The sequence below is a fragment of the Salvia hispanica genome, chromosome 1 (genome assembly GCF_029641045.1).
Source record: "Salvia hispanica isolate PSC_SH4W2 chromosome 1, Shi_PSC_v1, whole genome shotgun sequence".
Classification (NCBI taxonomy): Eukaryota; Viridiplantae; Streptophyta; class Magnoliopsida; order Lamiales; family Lamiaceae; genus Salvia; species Salvia hispanica.
Window position 1 is genome coordinate 11,228,254 of NC_142692.1, and position 18,850 is coordinate 11,247,103.

The window sequence follows — 18,850 nt, forward strand, 5'->3', positions numbered from 1 at the left end:
TAAATAGTTTTCAAAGACGGATCAAAATGACAAAAGTGAAAATTTTCTTTAAAATGTCGAGTATTTGAGAAGGAATGTTTGTTAGTCATTTATTTCCTCGTATAGCGTATTTATTAATCATTGTTCATTTTTCGTCGAGAATCCTGCAATTTGGTATGGATCATTATAACTTTGTCTTCAACGTTACGAATTGATCTAGTTCAACCAAAAAAGTTATATAATCGCTGAATTTTACTATTAACTCAGTTTTTTTATATACTTTTTTCAATTGAATTGGTTCTTTAACATTATAATTTTAGTTGAACTAGTCATCAATATTACTCCTTCCGTCTGCCAATAGTACTAGCAAACGAATGGAGTATAAACAAATTATTTTTCTAAAATAAATTATAGGAATATTTACTAGTTACTCCACTCCTCCACGAGATAAAAGTTACTCCTATATCCATGAAATAATGTCCTATTTTACTTTGCTATTCAATCTTATTTTTTCCTATTTTAGATAAGTGAAACAACACCTAATAAAAATCATTGAACTCATATTTTATTATAGAACTAGTATGACTATATAAAAATGAAATATACATTGAACTGCCTTTTAATATCAACTTTCTTTCATCCAGTAATATCTACTTTCTTTTCTAGTATCAGAGTCAATGTGACACATGTTAAAATTGTGGATGAATCAAGTATATAACAAATTAAGTTCGGAAAAAAAAAAGTTGATGTGGCATTTCTAAAGTACATGCATTGAAGATAAATAAGAACATGGGTTTCTAATATGCATTAACACAAGTATATAATGTTGTTTTGACAACTTATTAACTTACTACATTAATTTAAAATTTAAAATGACAATCAATTTATAGTTAATACTACTAGGATTCTGATATATATGTAGGCATAATTGTTAGTGCGGAAACCGTCGAACTAAAATATACGGAGTAGTTCATTTTAATGATCATTTTGTGTATTACCACAAAAAAAATTTCTAGGGACTGATTCCCTCGTAATCTATGCATTTTAAGGGTCAAATTACCCATACATTTAATCACCCAACTTGCACATATCATTCACTAAAAGTTAGTTGACAACTGATTACTAATGAATCTCCTCCATATACCAAGCCAACAATAAAAATCAACAAATAATTAAACCATGCATGCATTCTATGGATAAAAGGAACAATGGTGTGAAAAGCATTAGAAAGTAGGAGTATTGTTTTCGGTAGCTTTTATTGGCATGGGAAATGAATTTACAAAGGAATCAGGAGCCGTAGCGGAATCCCGGGCTTGGCCGTCTCTGTTCATTGGGGCTAGACTGAGAATAGTCGGTTAAGTCGCTACCGGCGGTGAAGTTTTGATTAGAAAGTCCCGGGCTCATCCTTTGATATCTTTGCAAGTCGTACTCGGAGCTGCTCGCCGACAACGATCCCTGCGCTTTCATCACTTCGTGCAAATCGTCTAATGACACGTCGCCTTCCAGAGCCCGGACAACCTATCACGTAAAATATACACTAACTCTCAAATTGTTTTCTTCAACTTAAAAAATTGACAAGCTAGTCTTATTTATACCTGGCTCATTTTAGGACGTTTTCTTGCAGATTGTCTGATGCAGGCGGCGGCAGCGGTTACCATACGAAGCATTTCTCCATGCTCATACTGGTTTTCTAGCCGTGGATCCACCAGCTCTTGGTAGCTTGCTCCTTCTCCCACCACATTCAACAAAATTGGCCTAGCCTGCACCATCCATATACTTCACCATTCTAGATGTTTAAAAGAAAAGAAAAACATAACTAGATTTGATACCCAATCAACTAGAGTATCATCATCATCATCTCTAGTGATGTCGACTGGGCGTCGTCCAGTTATAAGTTCTAGAAGCACGATCCCGAACGAGTACACATCGGATCTGTCTGTGAGCTTCCCGCTCGAAGCATATTCAGGCGCCAAGTAGCTGCAACACCAATTAATTAAATGATTTGTTGTTACTTTAAAATTTCATTGCGCGGAAATTAGTTAGTACCCAAACGTTCCCATTATACGAGTTGAAATATGGGTACTGTTCTCCGACGAAAGCTTGGCTAATCCAAAATCAGCCACCTGCATCATATGTTTATTAATTTCAAAAGATGCAGTAGAAAAACAGTACTTAGCAGTATATATACATATATATACCTTGGCTTCAAAATTGTTATCAAGCAAAATATTTGCAGCTTTAATATCTCTATGGATAATCTTAGGATGACCTGCAGGTGGGTTTGCATATGATAAAATGAAACTAGAGAATACGCGTAGAAACAATTAGAACGTACAATCTTCGTGAAGGTAAGCAAAGCCTTTAGCAGAACCCAAAGCAATTTTAAGCCTGGTCGAAAATTCGATAGTTGGGCGCTCAGAACCTGTAGTAGGAAATAGGTGACAGAAATGAGTCACTCTCCACCTTAAAAGGCGTTATAAGAGGAGGGTTATCCGAGTTTAGGGTTTAGGGAGGAGTCAGTATCACCAATTTATCGATATTGGAGAAAGAAGGGTTATGTAGTTACCGTGAAGGTGATCCTCAAGAGTGGAGTTGGGGACGAACTCATAAACCAACATCCGCTGCGATCCGGAGATGCAGTAGCCAACCAAGGATACCAAATGGCGGTGATGGACACGGCTTATGATATCCACCTCAGCTTGGAACTCCCGCTCCCCCTGCCCGCTGTTCAGCTTCAAGCTCTTCACGGCCACCTCCTTCCCGTTGGGGAGCACCCCCTTGTGCACGTACCCGAACCCCCCCTGCCCCAGCAGGTTGTTTTGCGCAAACCCACCCGTTGCAGCCGCTAGATCGTTGTACGAGAAGGTGCTCTGGTTGTACCCGCTCCACATCACCGACGGGTGCGGTGGGGGCAGCGTGAAGCTCATCATCGGCGGAGGAGGGGGTGCGGCCGCCATCCATTGCTCCGTGTTCGTGTTCGTCGCCCCCCCGGGGTATCTCTTGCTCCCGTCCATGCCGCTGTTCTGCCAGTTTCTATTCCCATGCATACTGTTATAGTAGTTTCCGCCTGTATAATTAAGTAATCTCAATTATGAGTATAAAGTAAATCGATTAATTACAATTAACAAGTGGAGTAAGTGATAATACCTGAAGTATGATGCTTATCTTGATAATAATTTCTACGGTGATCATCGCGATCATTGCGTTTCTTCTTTCTACAACTACGACACATGCAGAAGATGACTAAGAAAACGACGAACAATCCTACCCCTACCGCCGTCCCTATAATGGCGGTCTCGCGATGTTTAGCACTCGGCTTCTTCCACGCAAATGAGGCCGTTTGCGATAGAGATCCGCTCCACCCTTCATCTAATTCGTTAGGCGAAAGAAGCTGTGGCGGCGGCGGCGCTCTTCTTCCGTCCTGTAGAATACGCATCCCGTCTAATCACCTTTTTATCAAAGAGTTAATAGTCTTTTGTCAAACATGATACTATTAAGTGGTGGAGTGGAATTAATATATGGAATTGGAAGTGAGAATTCGGATGAGTAAAGCACACAATCTCCGACAACTACTGAGATTTGAAGAGAGAAAGAAAGAGTGAAAGGAAGAAAATGTGTAGTATAGCCAAGGATGAGTCTCTAAAGATGCTGGTTTCTACCAAGAAAACTAGTAAACTATGACCCTCTTCCATAAGTCTCCTACAAACAATGGAAATCAACTGTCGTTTTCTATATTTAGGTGTTTTTGTTTCATGATCCGAATAATATGACGTCTAAAGTATTTTTATTTCGTTTCCAAATTATTCAGTACCTATTATGTGCATTATTATTATTATCACGCATTTGAAACATATATATATATATATATATATATATATATAATATGGGACTCAAATATAGCAGCAAATTGAGGATCTCATGTTGTTTGTATACTTACTTCTATAATCTAATCCGAAATAAGGAATTTTATCTTGAGAAAATATGAAATTCCTTTTTTTTCTCTTTCCAATAATGTAATTAAGATTTCTCCATCAACTATTACGTACATATATATTTAGTTTACCAAATTTATTAAACATGTTACTACCATTAATTAGTGATTAGACCATTACACAACCTCATTTTTAGAGTATTCACACTAACCAGGACTAACCAATAGTCTAGCACTAAAACTAACCAAAAACACCTTCTTCCACATCACTAGGACTAACCACTGTCTGCCACATCATCATGACTAACCACAGCCCAGTAATAGCCTAGCGCCCTAACCAATAAAACAAATTCACAAATTCAGAATTAAAAAATTCGGCACGAATACGGACAGCAAAGTGTAATAATAATTTCATTACATAAAAAAAAATTAACATAGTAGTACAATTTTAAAAAATCTAGTAAAATTAAAAAAAAAAACAAAAAACAAATGGTGCGAATGAAATGAAGTGCAACGAGCCGTATATATAGAGTTAAAATAAATAATAAATTAAAAAAATGCGTTAGCCGATTGCTCACCGATCGATGCCACACAATAGCGGATGAACGATCAGCGAGCAATCGGCTAACGCCGTTTCGCCGCGCCCGACCGTTCGTCCGCATAGCGCTAGCCGACTCCAATAGCTGACGAACGCGACGCCCGAGCCGCTAGCCGATCGCTAGGGTGTGCGTTCGTCCGCTACTGTGGATGCTCTTATCTATCGTGACCACTGACCACTCATGATATTTCTATTAATCCGTTCTCTTGCACGTTTATCATTGCCTGATAGCCGAGGAATCAATGTCGACGACGACAAAGCGTCTGATAACTGAGTTCGTAGAATGTAGGTTTCCCTTGCCAAATATAGTAAAAGAGAAATGAGATATATATACAACCACAATAATCTCACAACTTATAGATGTATAGTCATATGATAATGAGTCATGCCAGTCTAACAACACCTGAAAGACGACGTCGTGAAAATGGAAAATAATACAGTAGTAAGTAGTAGTAGTATATAGGTCATATTTGGTTGGCGGGAAAGTAAAGTTGTCAAGGAAAATGATTCCTGGGAAAATGAATCACGGGAATATGATTTCTAGTAACTTTACTTTCTTGTGTTTAGAAAATATCAAGATTTTAAATTTATATTTAATTTAAACACCAAACTAAAAATATACTTATTATTTTTTTATTTATATAAAAAAAATAATATTGTAAGATTTTTAATAAATTATTAATTATAGATAATAATAATTATTATATTTATTATTATGATGGATAGTTTAAAAATGGATTATCCATCATAATATATAATAATATAATTATAATTATAGTTACATAGAGTATTATAGTACTCATTTATTATAATAATAAATAAAATAATTATTATATTATAATGATAGTATTTACGGATATTATAATTGAATTAATTTTATAAATTAAAATTGGACTATGACTTTATTGATTAATTGTTACTCCCTCCGTCCCACTTTAGCAGTTCCATTGACTTTTTTGCACTCGTTTTGTAAAAATGATAATAAATAGTTAAAGTGGAGAAATAATAAAGTAAAAAAGAAAATAATGTAGATAAGACTCTTCTCTACATTATTCTCTTTTTTACTTTATTATTTTTTCACTTTAACTATTTATTATCATTTTTATAAAACGAGTGCAGAAAAGTCAATGGGACTGCTAAAGCGGGACGGAGGGAGTAATTTATAAAATAAAATAGTTATTATTTATTATAAGATTTATATTTTAATTATTTAATAAATTATTATTACTATTATGAATTATTATAAAATATAGTTATAATTATGATAATATTAATTATATTAATTTATTATAGTGAAATTAAGTATGATTTATAATTTTAAATTATTTTAAAGTAATTATAATAATAATAATAATAATTTATTTATTTATTTATTATTATTACTATTACTATTATTATGTTATTATTATTATTATTATTATTATTATCATTATTAGTAATAAAACTATACTATATTGCTTAAATATGTAAAATCCTAAAATTGGGAAAAAGAATACCTAAGAAAAGTTAGGATTCAGAATCTTGGAAAGTTGTACTAACTTTCCTTGTTCTCGGATTCAGATTATTTTTCCAGTTTGATTAAAAATCGAAACAAACACGAGAATTTAAAATTTAAGTAATCAGATTACTTTCCCAGATAGAATCCTGACAACCAAACACGGTCATAGTACTAACAAATATGTTTGGAAGAGTATGTAAGAGCGAAGAGACGAAGATTAGATTATTAACTTAGACCTAGATTATTGTTTTTCTAATGCTTATTAATATATCAAATTTTGTCAAGTAATTTTCATAATCTTAATTGAACGTGCACGACGATAATTTTTTTCAACACTTTAGGAACTTGTGAAGTGAGACAATCAATAATGTATTAAAAAAAAATTGTTTAAAATGCGATAAATAATTATAGTGACTTGGAACTTTTGTTTTACCTTTAATATGATTTCTTAACAACAATATTCTTTACTTTTTTATTAAGAAACTTCATTATAAAAAAATAGATTATTTTTTAATATTACTATTTGGATTTGGGATGACTTCCACTATGTAAATTAGAAAATTTTTAGATTTATACATGTACAACTAATTATTTAAAATTTTCATGTTGTGTTATTTTCACTGAGAACTACTTCCTTCGTCCCATTAAAGTCTCATTTGAGTTCGGCACAGATTTAAAGAAATATAAAGGAAAGTTGGTGAACAAAGGTAGTGGAATGTGAGTCCTATTTTTATGTACTTCCTCTGTCCCAAAGTAGTTGAGTTGTATTTTTTTTTTATCCCAATGTAGTTGAGTCATTTTATTTTTTGGTAAACAATATATTCTCACCTTACTTTCTCTTCATCTCTCTCACTTTATTCTATATCTTACTTTCATCTTTCCAATTTAACTTTTAACAAATCAATTTCTTAAATCTTGTGCCCAAAAGAAATACCTCAAATACCTTAGGACGGAAGGAGTATTAACTTTATAATAAAATGTGAGTGGAAAAAAGTTAATGAAATGTAGGTATTGACGGACCTACAGAGGGTCACGAGTGTCCCATGTAACCCCAACTTTTGTAATTTTGCCTATATATATTAGGTTCAAAATAAATAAATGTACATTTGTTAGAACAAGTGATTCATGCTTCAGTCTTTCGTCCGAGTGATGAATTCTACCCTTATGAAGGCATAATTCATGCACACTTTTTTATTCGGTGTAGAGAGAGCACACATTTACACATTTTCTTACACAGGAGTATTAACTTTATAATAAAATGTGAATGAAAAAAAGTTAATGAAATGTAGGTATTGACGGACCTACATAGGGTCACGAGTGTCCCATGTAACCGCAACTTTTGTAATTTTGCCTATATATATTAGGTTCAAAATAAATAAATGTACATTTGTTAGAACAAGTGGTTCATACTTCAGTCTTTCGTCCGAGTGATGAATTCTACCCTTATGAAGGCATAATTCATGCACACTTTTTTATTCGGTGTAGAGAGCACACATTTACACATTTTCTTACTCCCTGTGTAGAGAGGTGAAATAAGAGCTGTTTTATTTTTTTACAAATAGACACACTTTGCATATAATACTCCCTCCGTCTCCTAATAATTGTCCATTTTGATTCCGACACTGATTTTAAGAAATGTAAAAAAAAGTGGGTAGAAAAAGTTAGTGAAATATGAGTCTCACTTGTATAAATTAGTTTTGTAATAAAATGTGATTGAAATAAGTTAGTGGAAGGTGAAGTCTAACTTATCATTTATGGATAAAAAGTGAAAGTGGACAATTAATATGGATGGACGAAAATGGTAAAAATGTACAATTAATGGGAACGGAACACTTTTATTTTTTCAAACAAACAAGCAATTAGTTCTAATAGTACACCCTTTGCATTAGTTATTCGCCTAATAGTTATTATATTTATTACTAGTATTATTCAATATAAATCATTTAAAAAAAATTGGTTATTATGAAAAACAATATATGCATAGTAGTTAATGTTATAAGGATCCATAACAATGGCGACCCTACTTTCAAAGACAATGATCATATGTATCTCTAGTTTTTGTCATCTCCATTGCAACAATGTCTACGCTACTTACCACTCATGCAACAACTACTTGCGATAAGGTAAATATAAAAAAGTATTTTACAATTGTTACTAGTAATTTGGATCCCTCATAGTCGAAATCCTGCGTCCGCCACTGAATGCAAGTCTATTATCATTTATGAAATATTCCAACTGGAACTCTTAAAAGTGAGACACTAATAAATGGTAATTCGAGACTTCTGAAGTGGAACGAAGGAGGAGTGTATTTTTTGACTTACTAAGCAAAGTACTACATCATTTATTTTAAATATAAAAAATATTCATTAGAAAATAAAACATAAAAGTGGAGTATTATATTAGAGGAGAATAATTAAAAAAAAAAGGAAAAATAGCATTAATAGAGAATTAATAAACTTAGGATTTAATTTGGAACGCGTTTGGCACATAGAAGTATTAATTTAATCTTCATAAGTATTTTATTATTTTATTTCACACTAATTTGTCTCAACTATTAAATGGAAAAAATATATGAGGACAGAAATTGCAAGCTGTGTTGGGTAGTGAGAGAAACAATTGAACTATAGAGAGAGAAAGAGCCGTCTCTGGTCAAGTCGAATCAGTACTCGGATTCGATTTGGAACGACTGTCTGGCATCACGTAGACGCCTTTTGTCGTAGAAAAGTTAGATCGGGTCAATCTCACAGCTCGAACCTGAAACCATGCCGTCTCGTAGAAGAGCTCTCCTCAAGGTCATCATCCTCGGGGATAGCGGGTAAGTTTTTTTGTTTTTTTTTTTTACTAAACTCGATTATTTATGTGTGAATTGTTGTTGTGTGTATGGTTGGTGTTAGAGATATCTCGCCGTTTCATATTTGGTTGGTTTATCTAATACTTCTGCAGGCGAAATTGATGAAATATGATGTTTGATTGATTCAATTCGGATTGATCCGGATTCAAACGCATGAGTTAGGATCTCTAACTCTATAGAGATAAACGGAGAAGTGAAATTGATGAGAATTGTAATTTGTTGCATGTTTTTCCTGTTAAAACTATACAAAGTCTGGCACTTTATTCAGATGCAATCAATAAGAGAGAGATGAAATAATTTGCAATTAAATAAACCCACCCGCGTAGGTTATAATCATACCTGATACCTGTATATATCTGAGTGTGCTTACACATTTGAGCAAGGAAACACAAATTTCAAGTTCCTTATACATGTCCATAACATATACTACTAGTTAATAGTTTTGCTCCACTCTTATGTTTGTTAATGTATTTGGTCTTTGTTTTTTTCAGGGTGGGCAAAACCTCATTGATGAATCAGTATCCTCAATCCTACTAATTTATTTTATAATTGCTGATGCAAAACGTAATTCACTGTTTCTGTTACGAATACCTTGTTCAGGTTATTTACGTGATGTGTTTCTTAACCCGTTAATTAAAGATATGTAAACAAGAAGTTTAGCAACCAATACAAGGCGACAATTGGGGCAGATTTCTTGACAAAGGAAGTGCAGTTTGAGGATCGGCTCTTCACTTTACAGGTAAGAATGGGAGCTGCTTGTTTCATTATTCTACAATTATAGCATGTGATTGAACTCGCCTGAACAAGGAAACGCAAAATTTTAAAATCCTTATACATACATGTCCATAACACAAATAGTTTTGCTCCCACTCTTATATAGTTGGTTCTGACTCAGTCTGATAAACACTTTTCTAAAATGGATGAGCCTCAGATTCATGTAAATAATTAATAAGTAAGAGAGCATATTTCTTCATAATTAAATTTCGTTGCCTTTAAATTTGGATTGTGAAAAAACAACCATAACTTACTAAAGCCACTTGAGAATCACGGCATAGTTTGGACATTGGATATGTTCAAATTACTTACTTATATTTGTAAATTGTTTGTTTTGATACTATCTTTGGTCTTCCTCATTATCATCCCTCTCATGCACTATGCTTGGCCTTTGTATAATTAGATATGGGATACAGCTGGACAAGAAAGGTTTCAAAGTCTCGGGGTTGCTTTCTACCGTGGTGCTGATTGTTGTGTGCTTGTCTATGATGTGAATGTCATGAAATCATTTGACAATCTCAATAATTGGAGGGAAGAGTTCTTGATTCAGGTACTTGCACTTATTATTTTCTTCTGAGAATGTGCCCTCCTTCAGTTCACTTTTTTTCTCTTCAATTCAATATAAGCTAAAGTTAACTGATAAGTTTAAATGATATATATATTGGAGCATGAAATTAGTTAGGCGACCCTCAAGCATATGATGGTTTAAATTAATAAGGGTCTCCTTTTCTGCATCAAGGAAAATATAATGCTTCAAAGGGGAAAATATAATGTAGATTAAATTTTGCAGGCTTTATTTCACCTTTTTAATTTGTTCTTCATGTTGGGGGACACTAGTGAGAAGGTGTTCTAAGTTACATCAGCTTGAACATCTTCATGACATATTGCCATATATGTTACTCAAGAATTCTTAGAATAGTTAGAGTAGTTCAGTTGTATTGAAAGCCCTGAGTTTGATGTTTCTAATAAAGATAAGACTTTCATACTAATGCAAATTGCATAGCTTATGGAAACAATGGAAATGTACTAATGAAACTGAAGTTATTCTGCAGGCTAGTCCAACTGATCCTGAAAATTTTCCATTTGTGGTGATTGGCAACAAGACTGATGTGGATGGTGGAAATAGTAGAGTGGTAAACTCCTCTCCCTCCACTCTCTTTCTATACATATTGAGGTTGAGAGTTTGATCCAAGCTAAGAATTTTTCACTATTATTAAAGGGCACTTGGTGTTGTAGTCTGAACTGTATTAGAGATTTTTGTGACATTGCCCTAGTATCCAAGTCATTTAAGTAATAGGAAAAAATTCACCGTGCCAAAGGCATTCATCTTATGCGTGGTGGAATATTGTGGACCTATCATGATATCTAATATGCGGTTGGTAAGACAACATACAACCCAATATAGATCTACATTGACATCAATTCATTGCTTTCACTTTCCTTGTTTGTTTTTTCTCTCGCCCATGAAAAATCTTCAGTAGGCTGTCCTACCTATAATTATGTTTATAAGTTCTGGTCCCACCAAGAAAAGGCAAAACTTATATGGTCAATGTGGATAGTAAAACAAAATTGTTTGGCTGCCTTAATTAATATATAAGGGAAGGAAGCTCAATCGCCCCAATCTCCTTGTTGATGGATACTGCTGCTGATAGTCCCGTCCATACCTTTCCCCTCTGTCAGCGCCCCATTCTCCTCCAAGGCCGGAGGCCCTAACCCTGCCCATCCAAGTCGGTGGATCCTCTCCCCCCCCAGTGCGGTGTTCATCCCATCTTCCATCTTCTGTGCTGCTACTTGTTTTTAATTTTTTGGAAGTAAACAGTGTTCATTTGCATTCCATTCCCTGTTTACTCAGTGCTTGTACCATGATAAATACTTGCAACCTTTTTGTTTGGGCACGGAGGTGATATGATGTACTGTTTTCAATATATAAGCTGTGAACTTATCTTTGATATTGATAAACATTGTTTTGCCTGCTTTGCCACAGGTATCTGAGAAAAAGGCTCGGGCTTGGTGTGCCTCTAAAGGAAATATTCCTTACTTTGAGACTTCTGCCAAGGAAGGCACCAATGTTGAAGAAGCTTTTCAGGTTATTGCAAAGAATGCCTTGACGACTGGAGAAGAGGAAGAAATGTGAGTACAAAATCCCATATTATTATCTCATCAATTTGCATTCATATGTCCACACCATCTTGATTATACTTCTTCAGTTTCTCGTAATGCTGTCATAATGTTTTACAGCTTTATAACATAGTTGTGCATTTGTATCATTCTGAAAAATAAATTCTCTTAAGAAATGACATTTGTGTTTAGATTTGAAAGGGCACATAATATCATGTTTATACATTTTGCACTGATCTCATAATTCTTGAACGACATATTTTCTTGTTGCTAATATTCTTGATGATGGTGAAGATACCTGCCGGACACAATTGATGTTGGAAGCAGCGCCCAACAAAGGTCAGCTGGATGCGAATGTTGATCGAGTAATATGATTAAGAAGTTCCCAGGATGCACCAAGAAGTCATCATTCTTATGTTTTTTTGTGTTGCACTAAGTCCATACGTGTATACTAGTGTTTGTTTTGTGGATTGAATTCGTTTTCTTATTTGTTGAGCTTGGTTGCTTGGGTTAACCTTCAATGTGTACTGTACTGCTCTGATTTGGCTTAGCTGGATAGAAATTTTCAGTGAATTGACTGTAGTTTCTGTTAAGTTATACCCTTTCATCTTTAACATTCTTTATCAATTTCTCTCCTTGTCGAATACTTCAATTTTTTCCGCAGGAAAAGAAAATGGTGTTGATGGTAACATACGTGCACGTCTCTTCTGTCTATGATGCTGTGCCATTGCCCACCATCCCATTGGTTCATAAATATTCTACTATCACGATGAATAAATGATTTATTTAATTGAGACAAATAGTTACTCTACCAGTCAGAAAATTGACTTTTGTACAGTACGTATATAATATATGGAGTACAACAAAAACAATAAATAAATATTTAATTTAATATTTTCCAACAATTCTACATTTATATATGCATAGATAGGTTTGATTTTTCATTTAATTTATTTTAAATATTGTAAGTAGATTATTAAGTAATTTAAAGTATTTTAATGGTTATGTGGAACAAAAATAATACTCCATCCGTTTTGCGGTAGTTGAGTCATTTCATTTTCTGCACTCGCTTTGTAAGTAGAGAAAAAATAAAGAAAAAGTTTGAAAGGAAAAAAATATTTGACCAAAGTTTTGAGAGTTCACCACAGTTGATGAGCTATGTTCTAAATTGTTGAGCAACTGTGTCAGACCATTTGATAAGTACTAGAAGTTGATAGGTATGATATCACAAAGAAAATTACCTTTAATATAGTTCCAAAATGATACCGTTCTCCAGTTCATTTAAAGCATAAAACCTAGTTATGTGATTTTTTCTGAAGTCTGTAACTTGTCTTAACCATTCATGTATCAATAAGATGAATGAGGAATTAATAGATATTCTCCTTCCGTCCCTTATAAGGGTATAAGTGTTCCTATAACTTTGCGGCACAGGTTTTAATAAATGTGGAACACTTATAAGGGATGGAGGTGATAACTTATAACAGAACATTTGGACGTTAAGTTTTGTTGTTTCGTTGATTTATGTCCAACTGTGAGAGTGTGGTTCTTGTTTGTATGATTGATCAAGTCTAGTGGGAATTTGATTATATTTGACCCAAGTCTCAAGTTACACTGGTCCCAGATCTCTATGGTAGTTTTACATCAATTTTTGTTGATGCAGGTCTACTATGGAAATTGTTGATGGTTTGACTTGCCTTGATTTGATAATCAACCAAATTGAGGTAAGTTTCCTGTCAGTTCCTTGTTTCTCTTTTTTGAAGCTTATGACGGCTCCACGCAGGAGCTGCAGTTGTTTGATTTTTAGTTATCTGATAATATCTGTAGGCTCTAAATGCAAAATATGGAACCAATATTCCACTATATGTGGTGAATACAGTTGATGCACATAGGAAAGTATTAGAGGTAACTTCTATATTCATCTGGAGCTGAACTGTGGTGGGAACTGATGTTGGTGTTTAACTGATGGCAGTTCCTGAAAAAGCACCCGAATAAGAACATCCATACTCTACAAGAGGTTTGACATTTTGATCCTTTTGTTGTTTATGCCTGATTCATTTAGTCGGAAAACTTTATCCATTTAGTTTTTGATATATGTATGTTTTACAGAGCATCACTGACCTACAAGAGGCAAGCAAGTTTGCACCTCGTTCAGCTAAAGGCCAAGATAGCAAGGATGAAATGTATGTGGATTGGGGGAACTTTTGAACATTGCCAATTTCTAATTTGTATGATAGGGAGGAATCATATGCATACATATTCATTTAAAATGTGGTTGTTTTTCCACAACTAAACGACAAGCTGGATCCTTGATCAATATCAAAGTTATGCGTAAAAACTAATAACTCTGGATGATGGATATGAATTATTAGGTGAACTGTGGCTTTGTTCTGTTCTTACTCTTCAGTTATTAAGTAGCCTAGGCCTAGCATATGGGGGGCTTTCAGCACCTCATGGTGTTGGTTAAAAGGGATGTTCACATTTTAAAAGTTATATAAGGGAAGATCGTTTGGAGTGTGAATTTTCTTCCCCATATAGCTTATAAAGCTTACAATTTCACTTTTCTTCCGGATCAAATGGTGGCTTACGTTTGTACCCTCCTCCTTTCTCTTCTCCTTCTTTTGTTAACATTAAGCTTATTATATTTCAAGTATGAAGTGTAAAGAATTTGTCATGGCCATGGATTCCTCATACCTCAGCGAATATCTTTCTAGTTTTTCCCTCAGGAATACTAATTTAAGGCTAGTCCAATCTTGCACAGCATGTATTAGCTTCCTTCACGTTACATACATTGTCTTGCCTATGACATTTAATGTACATATCACATATGAAGTTTGCTTTTCTTTTCACTTGTGAAGGAATTCATTCAATATTGCTCAGGCCATCCTCCCGTTGGTAAATAGTGGAAGATTGGATGTACTATCATCACAGGTTTGTTTTCACCCCTTTCTGGGTGTCTTGTTAACAGAAAAATATTCTCTTATTTTAATACAGGCTCTGATGACATTGAATTTGCGAACAGGGTAAAGAGTATATACTGCTGTTGGGCTCAGATAATCTTGGTTGTGTCATTGACCCCTGTATCCTTTTGTTATGGATCGCGATAATTGTCACTCTGAAATTTATTGCTCTCATCAAGTTTTCCCAACATCTGAATCTAAGGACTCCATCATATTCTAACAATATATACTCCCTCCGTCCCACAATAGGAGTCACTGCACGAGTTTTAAGAAATGTAAAGAATAGTGGGTTGGGAAAGTTAGTGGAATATTAGACCCGCTTTTTTATAATAAAATGTGAGTGAAGTGAGTTAGTGGAATGTGGGACCTATGAGACTCATATTGGTTAAATGAAGTGTGACTCTTATTGTGGGACGGAGGGAGTATGGATTTACTACAATTGAGCTCCTTAATGCATGGTGGCAGAAATCTTGAATTATCTGGGTCAGAATGATATTGAGCTTTGCCTAGAGGTATTCTCGACAACTCACCTAACTTTCTGCCAAACTTTGGTTGGTAACTCTTTCTAATATGGGTGCAGGTGACCCCTAAATCCTCTGTAAGGGAAGAGATCCACCATTCACATGATGAAGCCAAAACTCCGGTTGCTTTTCTTTTGCGTTTATTATGCATTTCGGAAGTCCACATTAATGCTAAAGTCCTAGTTTTTAGCATAACAATACTATAGTGGGAACTGCGAACTAGGTAACTGTGTGTTGTTGGTTCTGCTCATAATTTGATAGTTGTATTTTTATAATTTTTCTTGTGGGACGCCAAAGAAGGATTGGAGATTTACTGAGACAATGTAAGTTATTGATCTTGAAAACTTGTTTATTCCATTTTTCATATGAAGAAGCTATATTTTTAATCCACATTATTTCCAAATTTTTAGGTGGATGAGCATTCAATCTATGGAAAAACTTGTGGCTAAAGATAGTCTAACCATTTCCAAGGTACCAAATGTTTGATTTTAAACGTGCCATCAGGATCACAGATGGACCTGATTCATACCCTTTTGTGGATCAAGCATTTTCTCTGGCTGTACTTCTCAAGCAGTTTTGTTCTTTAGAAAAAGGCCTATTTCATGTTTTATAGTTTTGATCGAATTCCTATGTACCTCCTTTATCTTACAGATTTTCGATCAGCATTTTGCAACGAGTGTTCCCAATGCAAGATATCTTCCCGTTGAAGCAACATCAGACTTATTTTTGCTACAGGTTGATAATACGTCCAACCCAACTATCATTTGCAATTTGATAGTTTTGATGTTATATGTATTACCATTCAGTCGGATCTGTATACCTAGTATTGTAGGACTTGACAGCTTGAAGGTGACCGGTGATGTTTGGTTTGGAACTGGCATAACTCCTAAGGTAACACAGATTCTACTTGACAGATTTATAATGGGACTTTTCCGAACAGACCTTTTTTAAGCTCCTTTTTTGGTCCAGTCATGTTGGCTATTTTCCCATGCCATTCCTGTGTTCATTAGGGGGAAGTCAATATAGATCCATGCCGGACCTGGTGCGAGGATAGTTATCTCTGACACCGCTGTTCTGGAAAATAGGGTAAGAGATGTGAATCTCAGCTCGTTCCCTCACCATTATGCTTGCTATAACTTTATTGATTGAATGTGATTCCTCCGTAACAGACTATAACTAGCCAAGAAGAGATTGGAGAAGCATCATCATAAGTTGATCGACAAGAAAATCGAGATTGTTTTTGCTGGAGTTACAGGAACATTCGTTTTACTCTTGACAGTTATCCCTGTTAGCAGGGGAATGGAAACTAGCTCCAATAACTAGAGTTGATTCACTCTTCCAGCTACCTAAAACAATTCTCAGATAACATATTGCATCTTCTCTTATTTGTCTTTTGAATTAGTACAAATTAAGAATGATTTGATTTATTTCAACTGTTTATTTTTATTTTTTTGATGTAGTTTGGTTTTAGTCTCCAATGAATGAGTCTTTTACAGTAATACAAAGCAAAGTGGGGTTTTTTGTTCTGTTTTTATATGTGCCTAAACCAATGGAACGTTTAAACAAGAAATGGGCCTAAACCAAAGGAACCTTTATTCCCTGGCCCTTTCTCTATGTCATTTGAATTGAAATATGGTGAAGTCTTCATCAATGAAGACTTTTAATGAGCCAACTTGAATCACATATCAACAGACAATACATACTTGGCAGTTGCATCACTACGGCGGAAATAGGATTTTACATCTCTGTGATCTAGGATTATACCTGTATTACTATTGCATCTACACATCCATAATGCATGATATATGCACAAGGAGCGATGAACATAATTTCTAAAACACACTCGTACAAACCTTACAATCCTTCAATGGTCCTAGACCAGACTGATATTATTGTAACCATACAATACTTATGTAACACCTGATGCTCCTATCCTAGGTAGCTGGAAGCCAAACAAGGTTGTCCGAGGGGAAGAAATGGCACACGGGGGAAGCACCAGGGACGCTTCCAAGAGCACGGAAGGCGTTATGACTAGGATCCCATTGTGAGGTATCCATGTGGCACATAGCAGCTGCCTCCACTCTCCCGCCGTCCTCCCCTTCCACCACAACCTTGTACACCTTGTTATCGCTTTCTTGGCCGTGACAGTAGAAAACTGCGTACGGATAAGGCAGCGTGTGGCAGCCAACAATCTTGGGAGCTGATATCTCCACCGGAGCTTCAGATATAGTGTAGTTCTGAAGTGGTGATATTGAGTCAGAGAGGTAAGTGGTGGTGAGGACTCTGAATTTGGAGCTCGGACCGAAGATCTTGTGAAGGGAGTCGAACATGGACTCAAGAGATGTGGCGCAGAATTTGGCCTCGCCTTTGATTGGAGGGAACTCGCAGTGGTGGAGCGTGTCTGTCATGGCGTTGGCCTGTTTGGATCCCTCGGAGAAGGAGAGGAGGCGGAGGATGTAAGGGAGTTGAGAGGAGGAGAAAGGGATGGCGTCGGATTCGTGTTTGGAGAGGAGATGGGGAGAGGTGGAAGGGTCTCTTGTGGGGAAGTAGATCTCCATTTTGTTGCCAGCTTTGAGGTCCTTGTAGTGGAAGAACACCTTCAGTTCGGGTTCTATGTCATCATGCCTTTTCAGTCCGGAATCTTGGGTTCTTGATCGAAGATGGTTGTTCCAATGGCTGCCATGGTGCAGATGCAGGTGCCCTTGTGTTGCTTGGAGACACTGAAAATGACATCACAGCTCAGGTGAGATTTTTGACACAAACATTGCTACTATATATTGGATTGATTGTCGATATGTTTTACCTGAAGAACAAATACTGAATACACAAGCAAGATTGAAGGAGGAGTCATGTTGATCTTCTTTTCTTCAAACTCTCTGCTTCTCAAATCGAAAATTTCTTTATATGATAGGCATGATTTTTGTTCACCAACTTGTAAGAGTGCTCATATATGCCTAGATAAATTTTTTTGATCAAAAAACATTTTAATAGCCCCCACCACCTTCCAACCCCTCATAATAGTATCGACAAATGCGTAATTAATTCTTAAAAAAATTGTTTGCCTTTTTGAATGAAGTAGGATGGACTATGGAGTATTAATTTTATAAAAATTGAGAGTAAAATGAGTTTGTAAAATATGAGATTCACTTAATATTAATACTAAGAATGAAATGTAACATTTATTGGAGACTATCAAAAAAAAAAAAATGATATATTTAGTGGAAATCAGAAGAATAAAATATAAAACATACTGTTGGATATGGAAAGTTGGAAACAAATATAGATTTGATAATTTCCACTTCAACGGTGGCCTTCAAGTCAGTGGGTGAGTATTCTAACTCAAAAAGATGAAAAACTATTTAGAAGAAAAGTTTCTAAATTATTCGATATACTACCTCTGTTTATAACAAATAGTCTTGTTTTTTTTTACCATCCACCAAAAATAATTTCTTTTTATTGGTGACAATTTCTTTGTTTTTAAAGATGGCCTATTTTCATTTTACTTTATTAATTTTGTACATTATAATATAGTTATACTCCATATTAGTAAAACTATTTTTATGGACGAGTGTAATGGAGTATTAAAATACAAGTTGAATATATTACTAATTTACTATTATGAT

The 18,850-nt window shown here is 34.9% G+C and overlaps 4 protein-coding genes across 10 annotated transcripts; 2 read left to right on the plus strand and 2 right to left on the minus strand.

Annotated features, from left to right (window-relative positions):
• Positions 1–1,098: 1,098 nt before the first annotated feature.
• Positions 1,099–3,617, minus strand: LOC148933238 (proline-rich receptor-like protein kinase PERK4). The gene is made up of 8 exons (XM_089063173.1): positions 3,127–3,617; positions 2,546–3,046; positions 2,315–2,401; positions 2,178–2,248; positions 2,026–2,102; positions 1,809–1,956; positions 1,575–1,739; positions 1,099–1,497 (listed from the first exon to the last, which is right to left on the minus strand). Exons 1-8 carry the CDS (start codon positions 3,413–3,415, stop codon positions 1,267–1,269), a joined length of 1,569 nt encoding a protein of 522 aa, XP_088919299.1. The 5' UTR covers positions 3,416–3,617; the 3' UTR covers positions 1,099–1,266.
• A 4,970-nt stretch (positions 3,618–8,587) lies between these two features.
• LOC148933239 (ras-related protein Rab7-like) lies at positions 8,588–12,363 on the plus strand. Its single transcript, XM_089062902.1, has 7 exons — positions 8,588–8,821; positions 9,349–9,375; positions 9,497–9,596; positions 10,035–10,181; positions 10,684–10,764; positions 11,616–11,761; positions 12,044–12,363. Exons 1-7 carry the CDS (start codon positions 8,769–8,771, stop codon positions 12,108–12,110), a joined length of 621 nt encoding a protein of 206 aa, XP_088919028.1. The 5' UTR covers positions 8,588–8,768; the 3' UTR covers positions 12,111–12,363.
• A 687-nt stretch (positions 12,364–13,050) lies between these two features.
• Positions 13,051–16,797, plus strand: LOC148933240 (UTP--glucose-1-phosphate uridylyltransferase-like). 7 transcript variants are annotated; one of them, XM_089063321.1, is made up of 14 exons: positions 13,051–13,470; positions 13,574–13,651; positions 13,719–13,763; positions 13,856–13,929; positions 14,605–14,677; positions 14,769–14,826; positions 15,172–15,218; positions 15,287–15,349; positions 15,525–15,550; positions 15,638–15,698; positions 15,879–15,962; positions 16,052–16,118; positions 16,197–16,313; positions 16,397–16,797. In XM_089063321.1, coding segments are annotated over exons 1-7 (384 nt in total). In that variant the 5' UTR covers positions 13,051–13,416; the 3' UTR covers positions 15,174–15,218; positions 15,287–15,349; positions 15,525–15,550; positions 15,638–15,698; positions 15,879–15,962; positions 16,052–16,118; positions 16,197–16,313; positions 16,397–16,797. The 7 variants fall into 7 exon arrangements, with proteins under 7 accessions (XP_088919447.1, XP_088919448.1, XP_088919446.1 ...); XM_089063322.1 differs by having other exon boundaries at positions 15,528–15,550; XM_089063320.1 differs by having other exon boundaries at positions 15,287–15,550.
• Positions 16,798–16,905: 108 nt separating this feature from the next.
• Positions 16,906–18,260, minus strand: LOC148933241 (BURP domain-containing protein BNM2C-like). The gene is made up of 2 exons (XM_089063318.1): positions 18,031–18,260; positions 16,906–17,947 (listed from the first exon to the last, which is right to left on the minus strand). Exons 1-2 carry the CDS (start codon positions 18,076–18,078, stop codon positions 17,162–17,164), a joined length of 834 nt encoding a protein of 277 aa, XP_088919444.1. The 5' UTR covers positions 18,079–18,260; the 3' UTR covers positions 16,906–17,161.
• Positions 18,261–18,850: the final 590 nt, after the last annotated feature.